General features: G+C 44.1%; 1 protein-coding gene across 3 annotated transcripts in view; it reads left to right on the top strand.

Moving 5' to 3' along the window:
- The window catches only part of MOB3B (MOB kinase activator 3B), a 240,516-nt gene that overhangs the window by 167,411 nt on the left and 52,567 nt on the right, over positions 1 to 20,538 (top strand). For all 3 annotated transcript variants that reach the window (XM_017869340.1, XM_017869339.1, XM_017869338.1), the window contains one exon: positions 11,817 to 12,019. In XM_017869340.1, coding sequence (XP_017724829.1) covers positions 11,817 to 12,019 — 203 coding nt within the window. The remainder of the gene's footprint in view (positions 1 to 11,816; positions 12,020 to 20,538) is intronic.

Here is a 20,538-nt window from a genome sequence, read left to right as displayed (position 1 = left end):
GTATCAGTAAAAATCTGATACATGCATTTCTCTCTGAGATCTGCAAAGTGTGAAGAGATAACTGTGTATTAATGTTCATGGTAGTGTTACCGCTTTAGACATTACTTGGTTAAACATGGGTCTATAGCAATTCCATGGAGATCTTTCTACCAAGCAGTGGTTTTCAGATTGTGACTCAAGGGCCAGTGGTTGGAGTTGGGAAAAGTAAGGGGAACCCAAGCAGGGGAAGTTCTTCACCACTCCCACACCACTCAGGTTTCTAACTCCCACACCACTCCGGTTTCTAACTCCCACACCACTCAGGTTTCTAACTCCCACACCACTCCGGTTTCTATGGTTATTTGTTTATTCACTGGCCTAGTCCGTTCAGGCTGCTACAACAAAATACCACAAACAGAGTGGCTTATAAACAACAAATGTTTATTTCCCACAGTTCTGGAGGCTGAGAAGTCCAAGATCAAGGCACTGACAGATTCAGTGTCTGGTGAGGCCTTGCTTCCTGGTTCATAGATGGCAGTTTTTGCTGTAACCTCACATGGAGAAAAGAAAAAGGACCCTGTTTTTTTTGTTGTTTTTTGTTTGTTTGTTTGTTTGTTTGTTATTTTGAGATGGAGTTTCACTCTTGTTGCCCAGGCTGGAGTGCAATGGCACAATCTTGGCTCCCCGCAATCTCCGCCTCCCGGGTTCAAGTGATTCTCCTGCCTCAGCCTCTCTAGTAGCTGGGATTACAGACATGCACCACCATGTCCAGCTAATTTTGTATTTTTAGGTCAGATGGGGTTTCTCCATGTTGGTCAGGCTGGTCTTGAACTCCCGACCTCAGGTGATCCGCCCACCTCAGCCTCCCAAAGGGCTGAGATTACAGGCCTGAGCCACTGCACCCGGCCAGGACCCTCCTTTTTAAAGGCACTAATCCCATTTATGGGGTGTCTGCCTTTATGAATTAATCACCTCCTAAAGGCCCCACCTCCTAGTACCATCAGCTTGGGGATTAGGATTTCAACATATGCATTTGAGGGGGGCATTAGCATTCAATCCATTACATTCAGTAATTACATATGGAGAACCACTGTGTTCTGCTACGCATTCGATGCCAGGGCTATGACTATGAACAAGAAAGATCCCTGACATTACACAATTTTCAGTCTCCTGGGAGATAAAAAAAAAAAAAAGGACAGTTAAAAGATGATGTGGTAGTATTGTCATGGAAGAAGTAGCAGGTGTTATGATATGCCTAACTAGACTGAGGGTGAGGTGGGAAGGGAGGACATTCTAGAGGAAGTGATAAATTAGTTGAGGTTTGAATAACAAACAGGAGTTAGGCAAAATGGAGAAGCTGAGGAGGAGGTTTCCAGCTACCAACCCTCCAGTATGCAGCAATGCACAGAAGCAAGTGAGCAAGAGGATGGTAGCTTCAGATGGCTAGAGTATTACACACAAGTTAGGAGAATCCAGAAATGATGGTGGACCGTGTGTGAAATCATAAAGGGTCTTGCCTGCATGTTAAATAGCTTGGATTTCACTTTGGAATCTGTAGGAGGCTGCTTTAGAGTTTTGTGCAGAAAAACAGATTTCCTGGCTACATTTGCATATTAGGAAAGTCCTTCACCTGCCACGTGGAGATTGGAGAAATGCAGGAGTAAAGAAAGGAAGCTCAGTTCCAAGGGAGCTGCATAAACCAGGCAGGAGGTGGGCTCAGAAGGAGGCAGTGGGGCTGGAGAGAAGTTTAGAGATCAGCAACCGTTCAAGACAAGACTTGGTGTTAATTGTCCTCCACGTAAGGGAAGAAAGATTCTACTGGGGAATAAAGAATAGTTTTATTTGTGAGGATACTCACAATATTATATCCATGACAAAGAACCTGGCCTTCAAATTCTGGTTGGGGCTCATCAAAAAGCTAGAAGGTGTGGCAGTCCTAGACCTATATTCCTGATCAAACTCAGCCTAACTTTTAAGAACCAATGAAGTTCATTAACATCCTGTTCTCGGCTCTGTCTCATTTGGCCCATTTGATTTTCAGCAAACTGGTCAGATTTGCACTGTCTAGAGTTTGTTTCTAATGGCTTTTATTGTCAATCCATGGTGAATATCTTTCACAGTTGTCTTGGGTCTTTCTTAATCTACTGTTCCTTTCACATCCATGCTGTGAAAGCAGCAGACAAAGGCAGCCATCTGGGAGCTGGGAATGCTGATGAGCAACTCAGAAGTGGCGCTGGGGGTAGGAGGAGGTGTGACGAGCAGGCACACTGGACTCATGGTTGCTCCTTGGGGTGGCTGAAACAGCACTTCCTATGCCCAGCACATGGCATGTCTGAAAGAATTAAGACTCTCTTGAGAACATATAATCACATACCACTGTTTGTCTTTCTTTTGGCCCGACCTCCATGATAACAGACTGGAGGATAGCACAAAAGGGCTGGGGAGGGGCAGAGGGAGGGAGCTGGAAAACAGAGTAGTAGCCAGTTTATTTCTAAGCATTTGCAGCTGTCAGCTTGTTTGGGGACTTTTTTTTTCTCTTTTTTTAGGCAGAGGAACAAAGTCCTGCTACACAGGATTGTTTTCCTTGGCATGACAAACAGACACTTTCTTGAGGAACGTACTGAGATAACACAAAACATCTGCTAAGAGGAATCAATCCTAGCAGCTGAATTTTCATCAGCATCAGCAAGAACATGAAGCTTCTCTCTCTCTGCCTCTCTCTCTGTATATGTATGTGTGTGTGTATGTGTGTGTGTGTGTGTATATACACACACATATATATATATAGCAGGTGGCAGGAGAATGGATGGGGATGAAGGGGCAAGAGAATAAGCTAAGAGGAGGAGGATATATATTATTAAGAAACATCTGTGCTGTTCATGAGTTTTGTTTTGTTTTGTTTCATTTTGTTTTTGCCTTGTGATCTGATTGCATCTTGTTTTGCGAGTATTTTGGAAATGGTGTGTTCTCAGTCATGCTGCCAGAGGAGGTATGTTTTCTTTTCCACGTGTGTGGGATGTTGTTTTAATCGTGAACTATTGAGAATGAGTTGTTTTTATGACTTGTAGAGGGATTTCACATCCCTCTTATTACTGGACTCTGAAGACAGAAGGGATGGCACAAAAGCCCTCAGACATAAATAACAGTTTCAAGGAGAAACATGGGCACTTCTGGGTGTTGTTGACGTGTCATCAGGGGTCCCAAAGGATTGGCCAGGACGTCAGGTTTCATCACGTATCCTTTGGAAGCTCCTTGGACAGTTCACATGCTATTCCCATCTATCACAGGTCTTCCAAGTATACTTTCCAAGAAAAGTTTACCCTTTGGAGAAGAGGCAGCTTCACCTGTCCTGTTTCGTTTGCTCTCCTGCCACCCCTGTCTTGGCGTTGATTCAGAAGAGCTGTCTTCCTAGCATTGGTGACATCGGCTGCCATTTGCCAGATGCCTTCTGTGTGCCTGCTGGCACTGTGCTTCTCATTCAGTCCTCGCGGTCTCATGAAGAGCTAGGTATTATTATCACCATTCCTCAGACAAGGAAACAGACTTTTGAAAGTTAGCAAAGTTGCTTAAGGGCAAGCAGCACAGAAGTCCCACAGCTGGAATCGCAAGTGGGATTGAGGCCAGAGCCAGGCACTTCACCAGTGTCCTAAACCCCCAGTGACACATACATTTGAGAAAGTAAAAGCCAAACTACCCTTTTCCACCTTGTCTTCTAACAAGTGTCAATTGTTGTGTCAATTGTATTTGGGTGAGATGAAAGGACCTGTAGAACCCTGCAAAGCTTCCTGACAGAATGGAAAGAGGATAGGCTCCGAGACAGACTTGAATTCAGATCCCTCTTCATCACAAACTAGCTCTATAAAACCAAAGTCAATCCCTTCACCTCTTTGAGCTTTGATTTCAGGGTATGCAGATGGCACAGGAGCTCAACTCTCATTCCAACAGTTAGCAAGTATTTATTCCATACCCACCTTGCTCTAGGTGCCAAGCCACAAAGGAGGCATCACTAAGGAGACATTTGTGAGGAGGCTGGACACCATCCCTGCTCTCACAGAGTGGCCAGTCTGGAGCAGGTAACAGACCTGAAGCAGGGACTCCCACAGATACATGTGGAATTACCATGTGTGATCTGTGCAGGAAAATTTCAGGAGCAGAATAGCAGATGCCAGGGAAGCTGGGTCTGGGGATGATGGGAGACGCTGAGCCAAGCTCTAAAGAAAGAAGAGGCAGTAACCAGGTGATCAATAAAGGGGGCTTCTGCCAGTTGTTTGCAGAACTTGAGGTGTTTGGGGGCAGTTCTCCAGTATCCCCGGAGACAACCTTTTGGTTCTTACTCTTCAGACCACAAAAGCCCAGGTTTAGCCCAGCACCGATCACAGATCAGCGTCTCATTCCCAGGTGTTGGCCTTTCTCTTCAGAAGAAAAGGGAGAATTATGAAAACAGGAATGATTAACAGCCAACTCAGAACACACACCCCCACCCCCCAATCTCCTGGACCTTTGTCAACCAAAGCATTTCTGCATGTTCTAAAGGACTTTTTCCTTTTTTGGCCTCCATAACAAGATAAAATAAGTAACACAAGCCATTTAGGCAACATATTTTCTTTCAGAGGTGCCTGAAAAGGAAGGATTGAATGAGATGTTTGAGGGCTTAGTGGAAGGGAGGGGCAGGAGGGAAAGAGGAGGAAAGAAAAATGGGTTGAAGTGCAGAAATTACTGGAATTTTTATTAAATTTTCTTGGGGAGAAAGGAGATTTACTAAGTCAGAGATGAAAGGCAAATCTGCATGGGGCTCCAGAGAAATTATTACGTTTCATACTCAATTTAGCTCTCACACTGAATGTGGCTTGGAGATCAGAAAGTTGTGGTTAGACACATTCATAAACTCAGCAGGGCTCTGTCAGATGCGGGTTCCTGACTGAGTACCAAGGCTTCATGAGCAACAGAGACAGGGCTACAAGGCTGTCTCATCAAGCCTTCAAGAGAGACTCCAGGCCTGCACTCTCCTCACTCTCCACCCTTACCCCAGTGCCCTGGCCTGCCTCCTCCTTAGCCTGTTTGCCCAGAAAACTCTAGTCTTGCTTTGAGTCTAACTGGTGAGCAGACTCCTGCTAGAAACTTATATTAGTGATTGGTTTGGATTCTGGCCTCTGCTTAGGCATGTTGCCTCAGCTCACGCCAAAACCTGAGCTCAGCTGGCCCTGTTTCAGGTTCATTAACTCCATTTCAGTACTGATCCATTTGCAGAAACTAAGCTACACCACATGACTCAAGGCCATCCAGGCCCAGGGTTATCCTTGGATACCTGGATGTCCATCCCCTCTCTGTGGAGCACTCGTCTGAACACTTTCTCAATGTGGGCCAACTTATTGGAGTCTGAAATTTTCCAGTTTTTAATCTAAGAGCCACAGGCAGTAGTTCAGGGTAGGATAGAGGGAAGGGCATGTTCTAAGACTCAATTATTGATTGCAGATCACTTGGAGATCTTGTGATCAAAGATTGTTTTCTATATCATCAATACAGGCAGATATCTAACAATCTGGGATTATTGCTGATGGTTTGTCTGGATTATTATAAGACTAGTCAAAATTTAACTCCAAACCCTTACAATCTATTTCAGTTAGGACTGCTGGTTAATGTTGTCTGGCATTAACTTTCTAATTGAGTACAGTGACTGAAAATTAACTTTCACCACCTGGAAAAAAAAAAAAAAGATTGAAAAGAAAAGAAGGAAGGTTTCAATGATAAAAATAAAGTTTCGGATTTTTTTCCTTTCCACACCCTAGGCTGAATCACAGTGTTCCTCATTGCAGAGTTTTCTCTTCTCCCCAAAAGCAACAGGCAGCCTTCCATGCCAGGACTATATGTATCAAGAGTCTGGCAAAAAGCTATCCTTTCTGCTGTGGGTTTTATTTATTTTATTTTATTTTATTTTTTGCCTCCCCCAAACAGGAGATGATGGATTCACGTCTTGACTAAATAAGACCACTGCTTTTTTCTGATTCAATTTTGATTGATGAAGTATTCCTGCCTTGCCTGTGCCAGGTGCTTTCAAAGGTGGAATCAAAGTATAACACAGTCCCTTTGTTCAGAGAACTTACAGCAATAAAAGACGTAAGTTTGAGAAACTAGTAGAAAATAATGCAAGGTAGATTATACTCCAGGGCTTATTCAGTACCTGCCACTGTAAGTTCTTTGCAAGTTCAGAATTGATGTATTAATGCCAAGACTGCTATCCTGAAAATAAATAGGCAGGAGGAATTTAATCCCCAAGTGTGTTACAAAGACCATTTGGTCAATGGGATACTAAAACTAACAGTTCACAATAGAATACTCACTATCTACAAGGCAGTAAGCTAACCCTTTTAGATGTTTATATAATTAATCCGCACAACCACCTAAGCTACAAATAACATTAATATATCCCTATTTTTCTTTAAGGATGGGGAGAGTGAGGATAGGAGACACTACATCATCTGAATATGGCTACATTATGAATAAGTGGTAAAGCTAGAAATGAAGCCTAGGAATTCTGATTACAGACTCTGTGTTTTAAATCAATAGCTATTATGAGCAAAGGGGAATCCAGATTTAAATAGGACTTTTTCCTACAGATATTCTCAGATCCTTTACTATGCTTGGGTACATTGTAAACCTCTATGAAAACAGCATTTTTGCCAATATATTTGGCCTCAGAATCCTCTCTTTTTAGCCAAGGATCTCTCGAGAATCAAGACTTTTAAAACACATAATGGGGAATATTGAAGTGGAGGGTCCATCATATCTTCTGTGCTCGTGAGGCAGAAGGAGGGCATTAGTTATGGTCCTGATGTTGGGTCAGTTGTGCCATGTAGACCACAGGTTGCCGTTTGCTCCAACCTAGCCATGTACAGCTCCCCAGGTCCAGGCTGCCGTTGTAGCTAGCCAAGTGTCCATTTGAGGTGATCCAGTTGCCTTTCTTCCAACTGCTGAACTGGATTCTTTTAAAACAAATATTTTTTGAGCTCCTTCTACAAGCAAGCTAATTGCAGGTCATAAAATGGTTTTCTTGACTGGACAAGATAGCTTACGCCTATAATCCCAGCACTTTGAGAGGCTGAGGTGGGAGGACTATTTGAGCCCAGGAGTTTGAGACCAGGCTGGGCAACATAGTGAGACTTTATCTCTACAAAAACATTTACAAAAGTTAGCCAGGCATGGTGGCGCATGCCTGTATTCTCAGCTACTCAGAAGGCTGAGGCAGGAGGATTGCTTGGGCCCAGGAGGCTGAGGCTGCAGTGAACTGTGATTGTGACATTGCACTCCAGACTGGGTAGAGTAAAACTCTGTCCTTAAAAAATGAATAAATTAAAATAAAATGGTATTCTAATCGCTCACCTTCCCTGACACCATAGAACCTATAGGATGCTGAAGAAAAAGCCTGAGTTTTGAAGCCAAATCTCTATCTCATTTTACCCATGTGGCCTGGGGCAAATGATTTAACTGAGCTAAGCCTCAGTTTCCTTTAAAAAAAAAAAAAAGGGCCGGGCGCAGTGGCTCACGCCTGTAATCCCAGCACTTTGGGAGGCCGAGGCGGGCAGATCATGAGGTCAGGCGATCGAGACCATCCTGGCTAACACGGTGAAACCCCGTCTCTACTAAAATACAAAAAATTAGCCAGGTGTGGTGGCGGGCGCCTGTAGTCCCAGCTACTCGGGAGGCTGAGGCAGGAGAATGGTGTGAACCCGGGAGGCGGAGCTCGCAGTGAGCCAAGATCGTGCCACTGCACTCCAGCCTGGGCGAAAGTGCAAGACTCCGTCTCAAACAACAACAACAACAAAACTGAAACAATAATTCCACTACTCAGGGTGTCACTGGGATTAAATGACATTGCACATACACAGATCAGCCCTCATTTGGAGTTATCTTTTCTTTTAGTTATTTAATGGAGATTGGATACTTCTTTGCAGCACCATAAAGAAAGAAAACCAGCTCAAATCAATCAGTTTTCATGATGGCTCTCTGGAGCCTGCCAGGAAAGGGAGTGGGTCAGCAAGCTGCATCTTGTTTTACCTTGCTGCCATGAGGCCAGTTACACAGAATGAGAAAGTTCCAGAGTCTGCAGAAAGGGTGGACATCCAGGTCTCTCCATCTGAAGGGACAACCTCTTCCAAGTCCCACCTTCTGAGAAGGTTTATTTAAAACACACACACACAAATCTGGACGTCCGTAAGGCAGAAGAGAAAAGGGTGAAAATAGTATACAAACTATAGAATTGGCCCCTGAACCATCAATAAATATAAGAATTTTTCAAATTCATGTAGCTTTACTGTTCTTTGCCCCACTCCCTGTGAGCTGGATTTTGTCTCTTATTCAGCAGAGAACCCAGTGGGGTTTCCTAGGCTCCCAAGGGCTCCCAGCCTCTTTGCAGTGTCTGGAGTTGGCCTGGGGTGACCTCAGTGCATGCTGAACATGTCTCGACTTGAACCATTCACAGCTTTTGCTTTTGAAGAATGAATTACATGCAAAGGAGGGAATGGTGGAAGAGTGGGGCCTGACTTAGCAGCCAGAGCCAAGAGATTCTGAGCCTGGAGTCCTACCTGCCCGAGGAGTTCAGGTGGGAAATAATGAAATTGAACTTACTCCCAAAGCTCCCATTGAGTGCCAAGCACAGTACAGATACTATTATAAAAACCCTACAAGGTAAATTTGTGTATTAGTTTTATAATAAAGTTGAGTGATGAAGACTCGACTGGATTTTAAACTAAAGACCTAGTTTAAAATCCTAGCCCTACTACTTACATGCTACATAGGCTGCATAAGTTGTAGCTAGTAGGAAGTAGGGCTAGGGTTTTAAACTAGGTCTTCCAGATTCCAAACCAACTACTTACTCTAAAGCCATAGCCCAAAATGAATAGGCAAGAGGCAAACCCCCTTCAAGGCCAGAGACAAGTCAGAGACTTTCCAGACCAGGTTTGGAATGGAAGGCACAGCCGAGATTTCCGAGCTGAGCAGAGGCAGAGATGGGGGAAACAGAGCTGCTTGGAGACAATCTAAAGGGGGCCAGCAATTGCCATGAGCATCTGCAGTGTGTCCAAAACTTTGCTTTATCTGCAGTCAGTGTGGAGGGTAGAGGGGCTGGCTATAAGGACCACACAGATAAACTGGCACAGCTGTAAATCCCTGTGTCCCCCAGCATCTGGTGAGCTTCCATGAGACTGGAACCAGGGAGGGGGAAGGGGGAGCATACCTGAGGGAGTTTGAGCTGCCCAGAAAGGAAGGACCTCGGAGCTTAGAAGTGTGTGCAGAGCCCCAGAGCAGTGCTCGTGGACTTTGGAGTCAAGCTAACTGGCCCAATCCCTCCTCTACTATTTCCCTGCTGGGTGACCTTGGGCAGCTACTTAATTGTCCCAAATCTATTTCTTTATCTGTGAGATGGAAATAATTTAAGGCCTGTTCTGAGGGCTCAGTCAGCTAATCCATATAAAGGGCTTGGCACAGTCCCTAAAACATAGTAAGAGCTCAGTAAATACTACTGTTAATCCCAGGTCTGTGGTCTTAAGGCCTGAGCAGAGAAAGCTAACATACTCTCGTTGAAGGCAGCAGAGTATGTTAACTGACCTTTTCTCACCTCTGGTTGTGGCTTCTGATGCTGTGGACATTTTTCTGCCCTTCTCTGCCTTCTGTCCCCATCCTCTTTCTTTTGCTTATTTATGTTTCTGTGCCACTGAAGAGTAACCTTTAGATGTCTCACTGTGCTTGACAATCAAGTGGTTCTTCTAACCTGGCAAGAGAGAGAGTTGTACTCCGTAATACCCATTTTTTGGATTTTAGAGTCAGGCTGACTTGGTTTAAATCCCAGCCCTACCACTTTTTAGCAACAGAATTCATGTTGCAGAGCCTCAGTGCTGTTTATCTATGAAACATTAATAGGAATAATAAAACCTATTCCACAGATATGTTGTGAAGATAACATATGTCAACCTCCTGGCATTGTCACCAGCTGGGTTACAGGACTCCCCTTGTGAAGGAAACATACCTGTCTTAGAGGGAATTCCACCACTTCTGGGACTCAGGCTTGAAAGACTCCAGACCCGCCCCCAGCGTGGCAGCAGCAGTTCTGCAGGCCCCTCTCCACTGAGAAAGCAGCCCATAAACTCTGCGTGTGGCTACCCTCCACCTTCTCCTCAGCTCTACCTCACCCTCAACCCCAAATCCCAGCATCTGTTGCCCAGGCAGTCAGCTCCCAAGCAGTGCCAGAGCTTCTCCCTGGGTTCATTTCATATGTTGCCACTTTGTTTCAAAGAAAAACCAGTATCAGTGCTGGGACCCAAGGGAAACAGATCTTGTCACTGCCGCCTGCCAGACATGTTCCTTCTCATCCTGTGCTGGGGTCCCAAGTGATCCCATTATAGTGTCCCACCAGACAGCTGCCACTAGGTTTCTGTGGAGGAAAGGACAGCAAAATTCCAGGCTTCCTGGGGACTTGGGGCACGCACTGCGCACAGCTCTACAATTTTGCTGAAAGGCTAGTGGTCATTTCTACCTTTCCTTGACAAGGATAATTCTGTTGTTTTGTTTTGTTTTTTTGAGACACAGTTTCACTCTGTCGCCCAGGCTGGAATGCAGTGGCTCAGTCTCGGCTCACTGCAACCTCCACCTCCCAGGTTCAAGCAGTTCCCCTGGCTCATCCTCCCAAGTAGGTGAGATTACAGGAGCACGCCATAACGCCTGGCTAATTTTTTTTGTATTTTTAGTAGAGACGGTGTTTCACCATATTGGCCAGACTGGTCTCGAACTCCTGACCGCAGGCAATCCGCCTGCCTTGGCCTCCCAAATTGCTGGGATTACAGGTGTGAGCCACTGCGTCCGGCCCAGTAATTCTTTTCCTTATAACAACAGGCCTTACCTTGCAGAGAAAAGGGAGGACATTATCATTTAATAAGCTCTCACTATATTCTAGGCACTGTAGGAGGATCTTACGTTAATACCCTCCCAGCCATGTAAGGAAGACCTTATTAGGACCACTCTTTTACGGACGAGAAACCAAAAGTCAAACAACTTGCCCACAGTCATACATCTGGAAGGGGAGCAGAGTAAGAATTCAAACACTGTCTGTTTAACTTAGGAACCCATTACAACATGTCACCACTTAAGGACAGCGTAAATAACAAAACAGCTTAAGCAGTGTTTGAGAGGGAGAAAGGAAGTGGGCTTGCGATCCTGCAATTTGTTGCTTTGACCGAGCTGGGAGTAGTGGTCATCAGATGGGAAATCTGAGTGACTTCGATGACCACTCACCCTTTCTGTGTTATGAAAAACAAGACCTCCCCCCAACTCTTACCTTCCTCAAAGAGACAGAGGGGGAATCTGTGTGATGCAAAGTATCTGTGAAAGTTACTGAATTTGCCCACCTCAGAAACAGTATACCTCAGGAAAAACTTTGCAAACTGGTAGCCTGCAAGCCCAGTGTAATTTAGAGAGATGTTTTATTTTGACTAATGGTACTTTTTAAAACTTCAAGTTAATTGCTTAATGTTTAAAAAATGCAGTAGGTCCACATATAACTCTTAAATTTCTGAATTATCTTGAAAAATTAGAAGCTGTAACAACACTGGGCCTCCATCCCTATATGGCCACTGTTGGCTGTAGTCACAGCAACTGCTCCCTTTGATGAGGAGGTGGAAGGTGCTTTCTAGTTTGCAACAACCCCCGCCCCCCACTCCCTATGACTCCTGTGACACGGGGTGCCAGTCTCCCTGTAGCCTCACCCTCAGACAGTTTTCTGATATTAGAGGAAACAGGAAAAGGAACTTTCCTGTTATGGTTTCATTCTTTCTTCTTTTTTTCTTCTCTAGGTGTTCCCTTCCCAAAGAACTTCCTTCAGATCTGCAAGAAGATCCTGTGCCGCCTTTTCCGGGTCTTTGTCCACGTCTACATCCACCACTTCGACCGGGTCATTGTGATGGGTGCAGAGGCCCATGTCAACACCTGCTACAAACACTTCTATTACTTTGTCACAGAGATGAACCTCATAGACCGCAAGGAGCTCGAGCCTTTGGTAAGTGGCACCATGCAATAATGGTATCCAAGTCACCCCAGGAGCTCGGCCATTTGTCATAGTGTATTGTCAATCCCTGGAAAATGCTCACTGATGGCTAGCTGTTAGCAGAGGGCTGCAGAATTGAATGGGGTTTAGTGGTCAACAAACAGCCAGGAGATGCCAAGATGTCCACTGTCACCAAATAAGTGTCCGAGATTACTCTCCAAGAGGTAGCAGAATGTAGCGGGAATATGATAGTTTGGATCAGAGGGAGTAGCTTTAATTCTCAGCTCCAAAGTCATTCTTCCACTTACTGCATTCCTTAAATGGGCATCTTTGATATCTTATATTATCTCTCACTCTGTTAATCAAAGATGATCAGAAACATTTCTTCAGTAGGTAAAGAAATATTTAGCACCTACTGTGTGCCAGCTGCTAGGCATACAGTCAGGTAAAACTGCCTTCAGGCAGCTTTTACTCCAGAGGTAGTGACAGAAGTTAAGCCCTAAATAAGAATACAATCTCACAGGGACTTTGCTTTTCACACTGAGTTTTCCGTTATGCAGTTTCAATGAGATATATTAGAATAGAGAACATTTGATATGATTAAATCCTTAGTGTTATTGTTTAGGTGAATGGGGAATACTTTTATTTTCTTCAAAAGCTGTCTTTCCAGTGGCACTCAATCTGTGCTTCAGAAGTCAAGGACGCCTAAAAACCTCATCATCTTTTGTACCATGCAGCATCTCAATGCAGACACTTTGATCAAAGGATTTTTTAGTGGCTCTATTGAGTACTATATTATGCCCCCATATAATACAAGGTGGCTGTTTTGCTAAATATAACTGACAGAGCAACTACATTTCATCCAAGTTCATTTGAATAACCAGAGTACGAGGGCCAGGCTGTCCTCTTTTGCCACCCTGTATCCCTTTCTCTTTATGTACCTATTTTAAAACACGGGTTTATTATTTTTATTTTTATTTTTTCTTTGAGACAGGGTCTCACTCTGTCTCCCAGTCTGGAGTGCAATGGCAAGGTCATAGCTCACCATAGCTCACCTTCAACTCCTGGGTTCAAGCAATCCTCCCACCTCAGCCTCCCAAGTAGCTGGGACTATAGGCTGGCATGGCTGGTTTTTTTTTTTTTTTTTTTTAGAGATGGGATGTCACTATGTTGTCCAAGCTTGTCTCAAACTCCTGGCTTCAAGCAATTCTCCACCCTTGTTCTCCCAAAGTGCTGGGATTACAGGTGGGAGCCACCACGCCTGGCCAGGTTTTATTATTATTTAGGTATGGTAAAGCTAACAGATCAGATGACTGTCATTGAAAAGAGAATTTGTTATACTCGTCCCAAGAGAAAGAGCCATGCCGCGCCACAAGAGAGCACATGGGAAAGCACCAGGGTTAGTCAGGAGATGGAGGGAGCAGAGAAAGCAAGGGCAAGAACCCTCACTGTGGTTTTCATGGGAAGGAATGGGCCAGACAGAGTAAGCAGGTTTAGGGTTGGCTAACTTGAATAATCTCTGGAGCCTAGGGGTTATTCCTAGTTATCTGATACCTGGCCCTGGGGTGGTTAGTGTGAGACCCTGATGGAGGAAGAATTTGGGGTGCAGGCTCTGCAGGATTGGTTTGCATTGGTTGTTGTGTAAACAGCTTGAGAGCAAATTGTTTACCATCACTAGGAATTGGCTAGCTCTGGGAGGGGCAGTCCCTCCAGGATCAACAAGACCACTTTGATGCTAAAGAATCAAAACACAAAAAATAAGAGATATGTTTAATACAGTACAGTACCTGTACCTGGCAAGGAAGATGGTGAATTTCACATATCACCTTTAGTGTTTTTCACCTTGAAATTTATTATTGTGCTATGAGAATATATGGCAAAAAAATATATGTATATATTATACAATATATATATAATACTATATATATATATATTTGCATTACTCAGTAGTCCTGGAACAAAGCAAGACTTTTTGGGGTACACTTGAGATGTCTCACATATTTACTTTAAAAAGAGCCTATTTTCTTCATTTTCTTTCAGAGAAATCTTCTAGAGAGATCTCTAGAAGGCTCTGGGGTAGGAACCGAGTTGTCTCTAAATGCAGTTGGACAAATAGTATGGAAAGAAGCTACAATTCATTGATGGCTGAGTTTTATAAAGGCTGTTTTGGGTAAACAGCCACTATGGGAAGATAAGGTTGTACAAACAGCTCAAGGGAGTTAAGACTAGAAACAATTGATAAAGCTAATTTCAGAAAATGTCAAGGACAGAGGAAAGATGGACAAGGGCCATGTAAATGAAGAGCCAGAAGAAACCACTGCGATCTCCTAGATGGTTTCAGTTCAGTTCCCTTCTGTAGTCATGTTCAGGTCGATGCAAGATAACTTCTCCAAAGGCCCACAAGACGGAAGAGGCTGTGGAAGCACTCACACTTCCAGTTTCACTGAGCTAAGGGATCAGAAACACCAAGATAGAGCTGAAAGTCAATTTCTCCTTTATGCCTGAAAGCATAAAGACAACATTGTAGGAAAAAGCTGAGTGTAAGTTATCAAGTAGAGAAAGGCTTTCTTTGCTGTCAGAAAACTCAGTTATTTTCTATAATTGAAGAAAAGGCTCCAAGGCAGTGCCAGGAACTAACTTGAAGTCTCAGAGTCACAGAATGGCCTCAAACGTGTCAGTATCCTAGACATGAGACTCTTTGGGGGACTGGGATAAAATTAGGTTAACCAGAAACTTTTAACAGTTTAAGTGAGCAAGAAAGGTACCAGGTTTTATTCCCCAGAAGTTTATATTTCTTTAAATCTTGTTTGCAATAGTATACTTCCTACATTTCTGTGTTAATTATAATTACAGGGAAATTAATTTTAATGCTTGTAAATATTTATACTTTTTAATTGCTTAATTGTCAGAACTTATCTGTTTGTTTTACACTAACCAAAACCTATAAAGGAATAGAAATAGATATTAAGAATGTTTCTGAGGCTAATCATATAATATCAGGCTCTGGATACTTAGCACATGCAGTGTCCATTAAGAGTAGGTCGTTTATGGCTTGTGGATTGCTATTGCTGAAATGACCATTTCAACAGTTGACAGTGCTAGGATACCTAACTGCTAATACTATTACAGCACACATATTCAAATCAGGCATAGCATCTCAAGTCAACACATTTTTATTTGGTTTGCATATATTGATACTCTATATATGCAACTCTAGTTGCTCAGCTATTCTATGTGCATAAAAAATCTACGCTCTCAAGACATTTACAATACAGTCTGAAAAATATAAAATAATAAATGTTACCCATTTTTGTCCCTCAAAGGATGATGAAGGAATCAGGCATTTGGCTTCACATTCTAGTTGTACATTCTTTAGAATCGAATGCAGCTGGGGCCAGAAGGGCAGCATTTGTCCAGCCAGTTTCCCTTAGAACATCAGCATTCCCAGAGTTCCCACGCCACTGGTGGGACATTCTTGGTGTCATGCCTTGGGATTCCACAGTATGGAACTCTGAGACCCCACCACCACCTCATGTTTCCCTCTGCCTTGCCTCCACCATGCACAGCCACACATCTCTGGTTGCTTTTGTCTGATGTGGACTGAGTATCTACCACACAGGTTGTGTTGGGGATCCATCTAGCACCCCACTGGGGTAGGAGAGTCAGTATCATACAGTGCCTAAGAAAAGTCTTAGACTGTGGGTTCCATTTCTGGACCCTGCATTTACTAACATGCAACCTTGAGCAAGATATATAGCTTTTCAAAGCTTCATTTTCCTCATTCATAGAATGGGTATAATAAGAGTTATAAAAATTAAATGGATTAATCACATGGTAAGTGCTTAAGAAATGTTAGCTAAGTGAGATAATGACTGTAACAGTAGCTGGGCTGTAGTTGGTGGATGTTCCTGAATTCTCCCTTCCCTAGTTCCCATGACCTCTTTTCTATCTTAGTGATTGATTCCCTAGGTAGACTCCTAGCAGATGTAGTTAATTGTATTTGTATCAGCCCCTCCCACGGGATTGTCAACTCTTTGAAGGCTGGGAATATAAAGGACATATTCCTGCATTGCTTAGGGTTCCTAGTACCTAATAAATCCTTAATATGTATTTGAATTGGGGAGAGTACTTGAAGGATGATGCACCTCCATTCAAAGGGGTTACACACTGGTTACTCTCTTCAATACGCCCCTTATCTCAGAACATGCTTGCAGACCTCCACTTACCCATTTCCATGTTGGGAATAATGCTTCATCCTATCAGATTAGCAACAGACATTAAAAGCAAAATAAGAGAGCAGGGATGCATCATAAGCTTTAGGCCTCGCAGAGAAAGACAAGGCCTCAACTCTCAGTCATTCTCTGTTCCAAATTCCAGATAGATCACCCAGGAAATCTTGAATCCTCTCACACTGCTTTTGTGCCCTGGTGTGTCAGGCAAAGGGTAACCAACCCTCCCTGTTTTAGCAGTGAAATTCTCATGTCCTGGGAAAACCCTTGGTCTCTGTCAAACTAGGACGGTTGGTCATCCTATCAGGCCTCTGAGTGGGAATACAGTTTGGAATTCAGAAGCTGGGAAGAGGTCACCTTGGCTAGCCTGGTGAAGACCATCACATCCATCCACCCCCAGAGCTTGCCTCATGGCTCCCATTGGGACCTGCTGTTCAGCCGCTATGGCCGGCAGCCTGGGAACCCAGGCAAACACATGCCATTTCACTTGGTCTCCAGCAGGGAGGGGGAGCCTGGCACACTGACACAGACACAGACGTGACAGATCATCCATTGCTCATGTAAATGCAACAGCTGAAGATAACTTGAACTCAAGCAAGTTCCCTGTTGGAGGAAACAGCCCAAATGATGCTGATAATTAGAAAATGGGCCAGGCCCTGATTGAATAAGCAGGCTGCTCTTGGCCCTTGGCTGCCAGGGAGTCAGCTGACAGAATTGAACTAATCAGAATTACCATTAGCAAGCACAAATAGCCCCCAGTGTTTTGTTGGCCTTTCACTGGAAACAAAAGCGGACTCAGAGAGGGCTGTTAGCAATGCAGCAGTTATGAATGAAGAGCTGATTAGGGCAGGGAAGGAGAGAGATTGGTGAGGTGGGGAGAACAGACAGGAGGAGACTTGTTCACCTTAATGCACCTGCTGACCCCTGGGTGACCTTGGTCCAGGACCGTCTCATTCTCTCTCCAAGGCTCCATTTTCTTGTTTCTAACAATGAGGGTGATTATACCATCACCTACCTTGTAGAGGTGCTGCTGTGAAACCAAATGTTACCACAGGGCTGTTCCGTTACCTTATAGCAGGGTGCCTGGACCATAGGGGTTTCTCAGGAGTCCACATACACACACCTGCATCAGAATCTTCTGGAGGAAATATTTTGTCAGTACATTCTTGGGCCTCACCCCAGATACACTAAATCAGAATTATTAAGATTAGTGCCTAGTACCAAGCACCCTGAGTCTGCATCTCAAACTTTAATGTGCATATGAATCACCGGGGGAATCTTGCTGAATGCAAATTCTGATTCAGTACATCTGAGAGAAGGAGACTCGAGAATGTTCGTTTTCCTCCCAGATGATATGGATGCTGCTGGTTCCCAGACCACACGTTGAGGGGAAAGACCCTAGCTGACAATTACCCTCAAATGTGAAAATTACCATTTTTAGCACTTCATCTCTTCTCCTCTAGGATTGGGAGTTAGCTTAGTGGAGTGGGAAAGTAAACCAAAAAGGAGAAAAATCTGAAGATCAGTGTTTGCCAAGAGAGCTCCTCAAAATGCCAGTCCTGAGTGATGGTCAGTGAAAACAGACTTCCTTCTGTGGTCAAATGAGTTTACAAAATACTGCATCGTGTCCACCCTTGAAGATTTACGGTGTACAATAGCATATCAAAGGCTTTGAGAAGCCATCCAGTAAAGAAACTTCTTCAATTTTGTGTAGCCCGCCCAATTTAACTGCATTTGGCTACTGGACTTTTTTGTTTTGCTATCACTCATTGACATATTAGAGATATCATGATTCACAGAACACCCTCTGGGCAGCACTGCTCATCTTTGTGATGTGATGTGTCTCTAGATTTTTCTGTTTTCCTCACGCCTCCCTGGCCTCAAACCACACAGCCACCACTGCTGCACGGAGAGGGAGGTGGGAAGGAAGTGAAACTCCATATGGGAGCACTTCACACACACACAAGAAATGCAGTCCTCTTCATTGTTGCTCCTCATCCTCCCACATCGTCTTATGACAGACACCCCTTCGTGGAATTCTTACCATGTGCATGACAGGCAAGCATTTTCAAGAAATAATTAATAACTTCATTTCTTCAGTTCCAGATAATCTATTAATTCCTCTTGACATATATTATTTCATCTCCTCACACTTGTTACTTTTTTTTTTTTTTTTGAGACAGGGTCTCACTCTGTCACCCAGGCTGGTGTGATCATGGCTCACTGCATCCTCTAGCCTCCTGGGCTCAAGTGATCCTCTCACCTCAGCCTCCTAAGTAGCTGGGGCTACAAACACATATCACCCCACCTGGCTAATTTTTAAATTTTTTGTAGAGACAGGGTCTCGCTGTTTCCCAGGCTGGTCTGGAATTCCTGGGCTCAAGCGATCCTTCTGCCTCGACCTCCCAAAGTCCTGGGATTACAGATGGTACCTGGCCAGACTTGTTACTATTATTTCCAGCAGATGTGATGGGCAGTTTCTCAACATCTAAACCACATTCCTCTCTATCCCTTATCACTGCCATTTTGTCACACCAAAGCACACGCCCTACCCCCAGTTGTGTAGGTGCCTCTTGGCTAATGATTGAGATTTATGATGGGCTCTACCACCAAAACTATCCTTTAAAAATGGGTACTTTTTAGAACAATTTGAGGACCAAAGATTTGGAAAGCCTTGTCTCATAAAGGCCCAGCCACAAGCTTATCCAGGCCCCAGAATACGCTGACCTCATGTTGCCCTAAGAGGTAGCCAGGCCACAACTACACTTCTGTCAGAGCTGCTTGGGTGAGTGCAGTAGCCAAAATTGGCCTGCAGTGGTAAGATCAAGTCAGGACTGTGAAAAGAAGCAGAACCTCTTGCATGAGCCAGAGCTACTCCCTAAAATAGCCAGCAATGAAGAGCCACTGTGGGGCTTTTGAAAGGACTTTTTCTTTTGAAACATCATCTGTACAGAGGCCTCTGGGTTGCTCCTTGTCAGGCGGATTCCTTGGTCTTCAGCCAGATGACTTGGACATGGACTCAGCCATTATAGAAGAGCTGCAGCCTGTGAAGCTGACAGTTTGGCCTTTACAGTGGCATTTCCACTATTATGCTACCACATTAGTTACCACATAGGGCAAGGCATGTAATGGCTCTGAGCCTCAGTTTCCCCATCTGTAAAAGAGATCATCCCTAGAATCCTCCCAGCCTGACCTACTGAGATTACTGATAGGTTACTACTGAGATTACTGGCTTACTGGGATTACTACTGACATGGTGTATCAGCAGCCCTGTAATCTTTCATCCAAGACAACCATTTCTCTTTGCTTAGAGAGCCCTTCATGGATTAAAGCCCACCATGGGCCGGGCACGGTGGGCCATGCCTGTAATCCCAATACTTTGGGAGGCTGAGGCGAGCGGATCACCTGAGGTCAGGAGTTCCAGACCAGCCTGGACAACACGGTGAAACCCCATCTCTACTAAAAATACAAAAATTATCCGGGCGTGGTGGCAGGCACCCATAATTCCAGCTACTCGGGAGGCTGAGGCAGGAGAATCGCTTGAACCCGGGAGGCGGAAGTTGCAATGAACCGAGATCGTGCCATCGCACTCCAGCCTGGGGCACAAGAGCGAGACTTCGTCTCCAAAACAAAAAAGCCCACCATGGCAGCAGAGGGGGTGTACATGTTGCCGAGAGTAGCTGGAGTGTGTGTCCATGGGACTTTGCCAGTTCGGATGACAAGTATGTGTGTGTCCCGGGTGGCATTGGCTGTTGGTACTTGTTCAGGACAATGCAAAGGCTCAGAGATGAGTGGGGGAGCTTGCCAGAGATCATTTTAGGAGCCTTGGCAGATGTATTCTAAAGTGTCAATTGGAAAAATAGCAAAGAAACATGATTATTTCCAATGAATTGCCTTATGCTGGCTAACTGGGGATGTGGCAAAAATAGCCACATTTCTCTGCCAGTCCTATTTGTTCATCATCCCTTGTTGATGTCCAGAGAACTTTTGCTTCTAGTTTATAGGATGTTGGGTGGTTCATTTTTGTTTTAGGGTTTCTATTTATTTTTAATTTGGTCAGAGATGAGATTGGTCTGATTTATTTCAGGGCCTAAAATATAATCAGTTGTAGTTGAAGATGTCTCTCATGGGAAAACTGCTAGCATATAATATTAAGTAACAAAAGCAGGATTCAAAACTATACTGGAAAATCACTAACCATATGTCCACAGATGATAAAGGAAATAGAGCAAAAAGTGCCAACAGTGGTTCTCTCTTGGTATTATTATAGATAACGCTTTTTTTTTTTTTTTTTTTTTTTTT

Source organism: Rhinopithecus bieti, unplaced genomic scaffold (genome assembly GCF_001698545.2).
Source record: "Rhinopithecus bieti isolate Rb0 unplaced genomic scaffold, ASM169854v2 scaffold_2572, whole genome shotgun sequence".
In the NCBI taxonomy this organism is placed as follows: Eukaryota; Metazoa; Chordata; class Mammalia; order Primates; family Cercopithecidae; genus Rhinopithecus; species Rhinopithecus bieti.
Note: the sequence above shows the minus strand (reverse complement) of the source record. Positions and strands in the feature narration are given on the sequence as shown.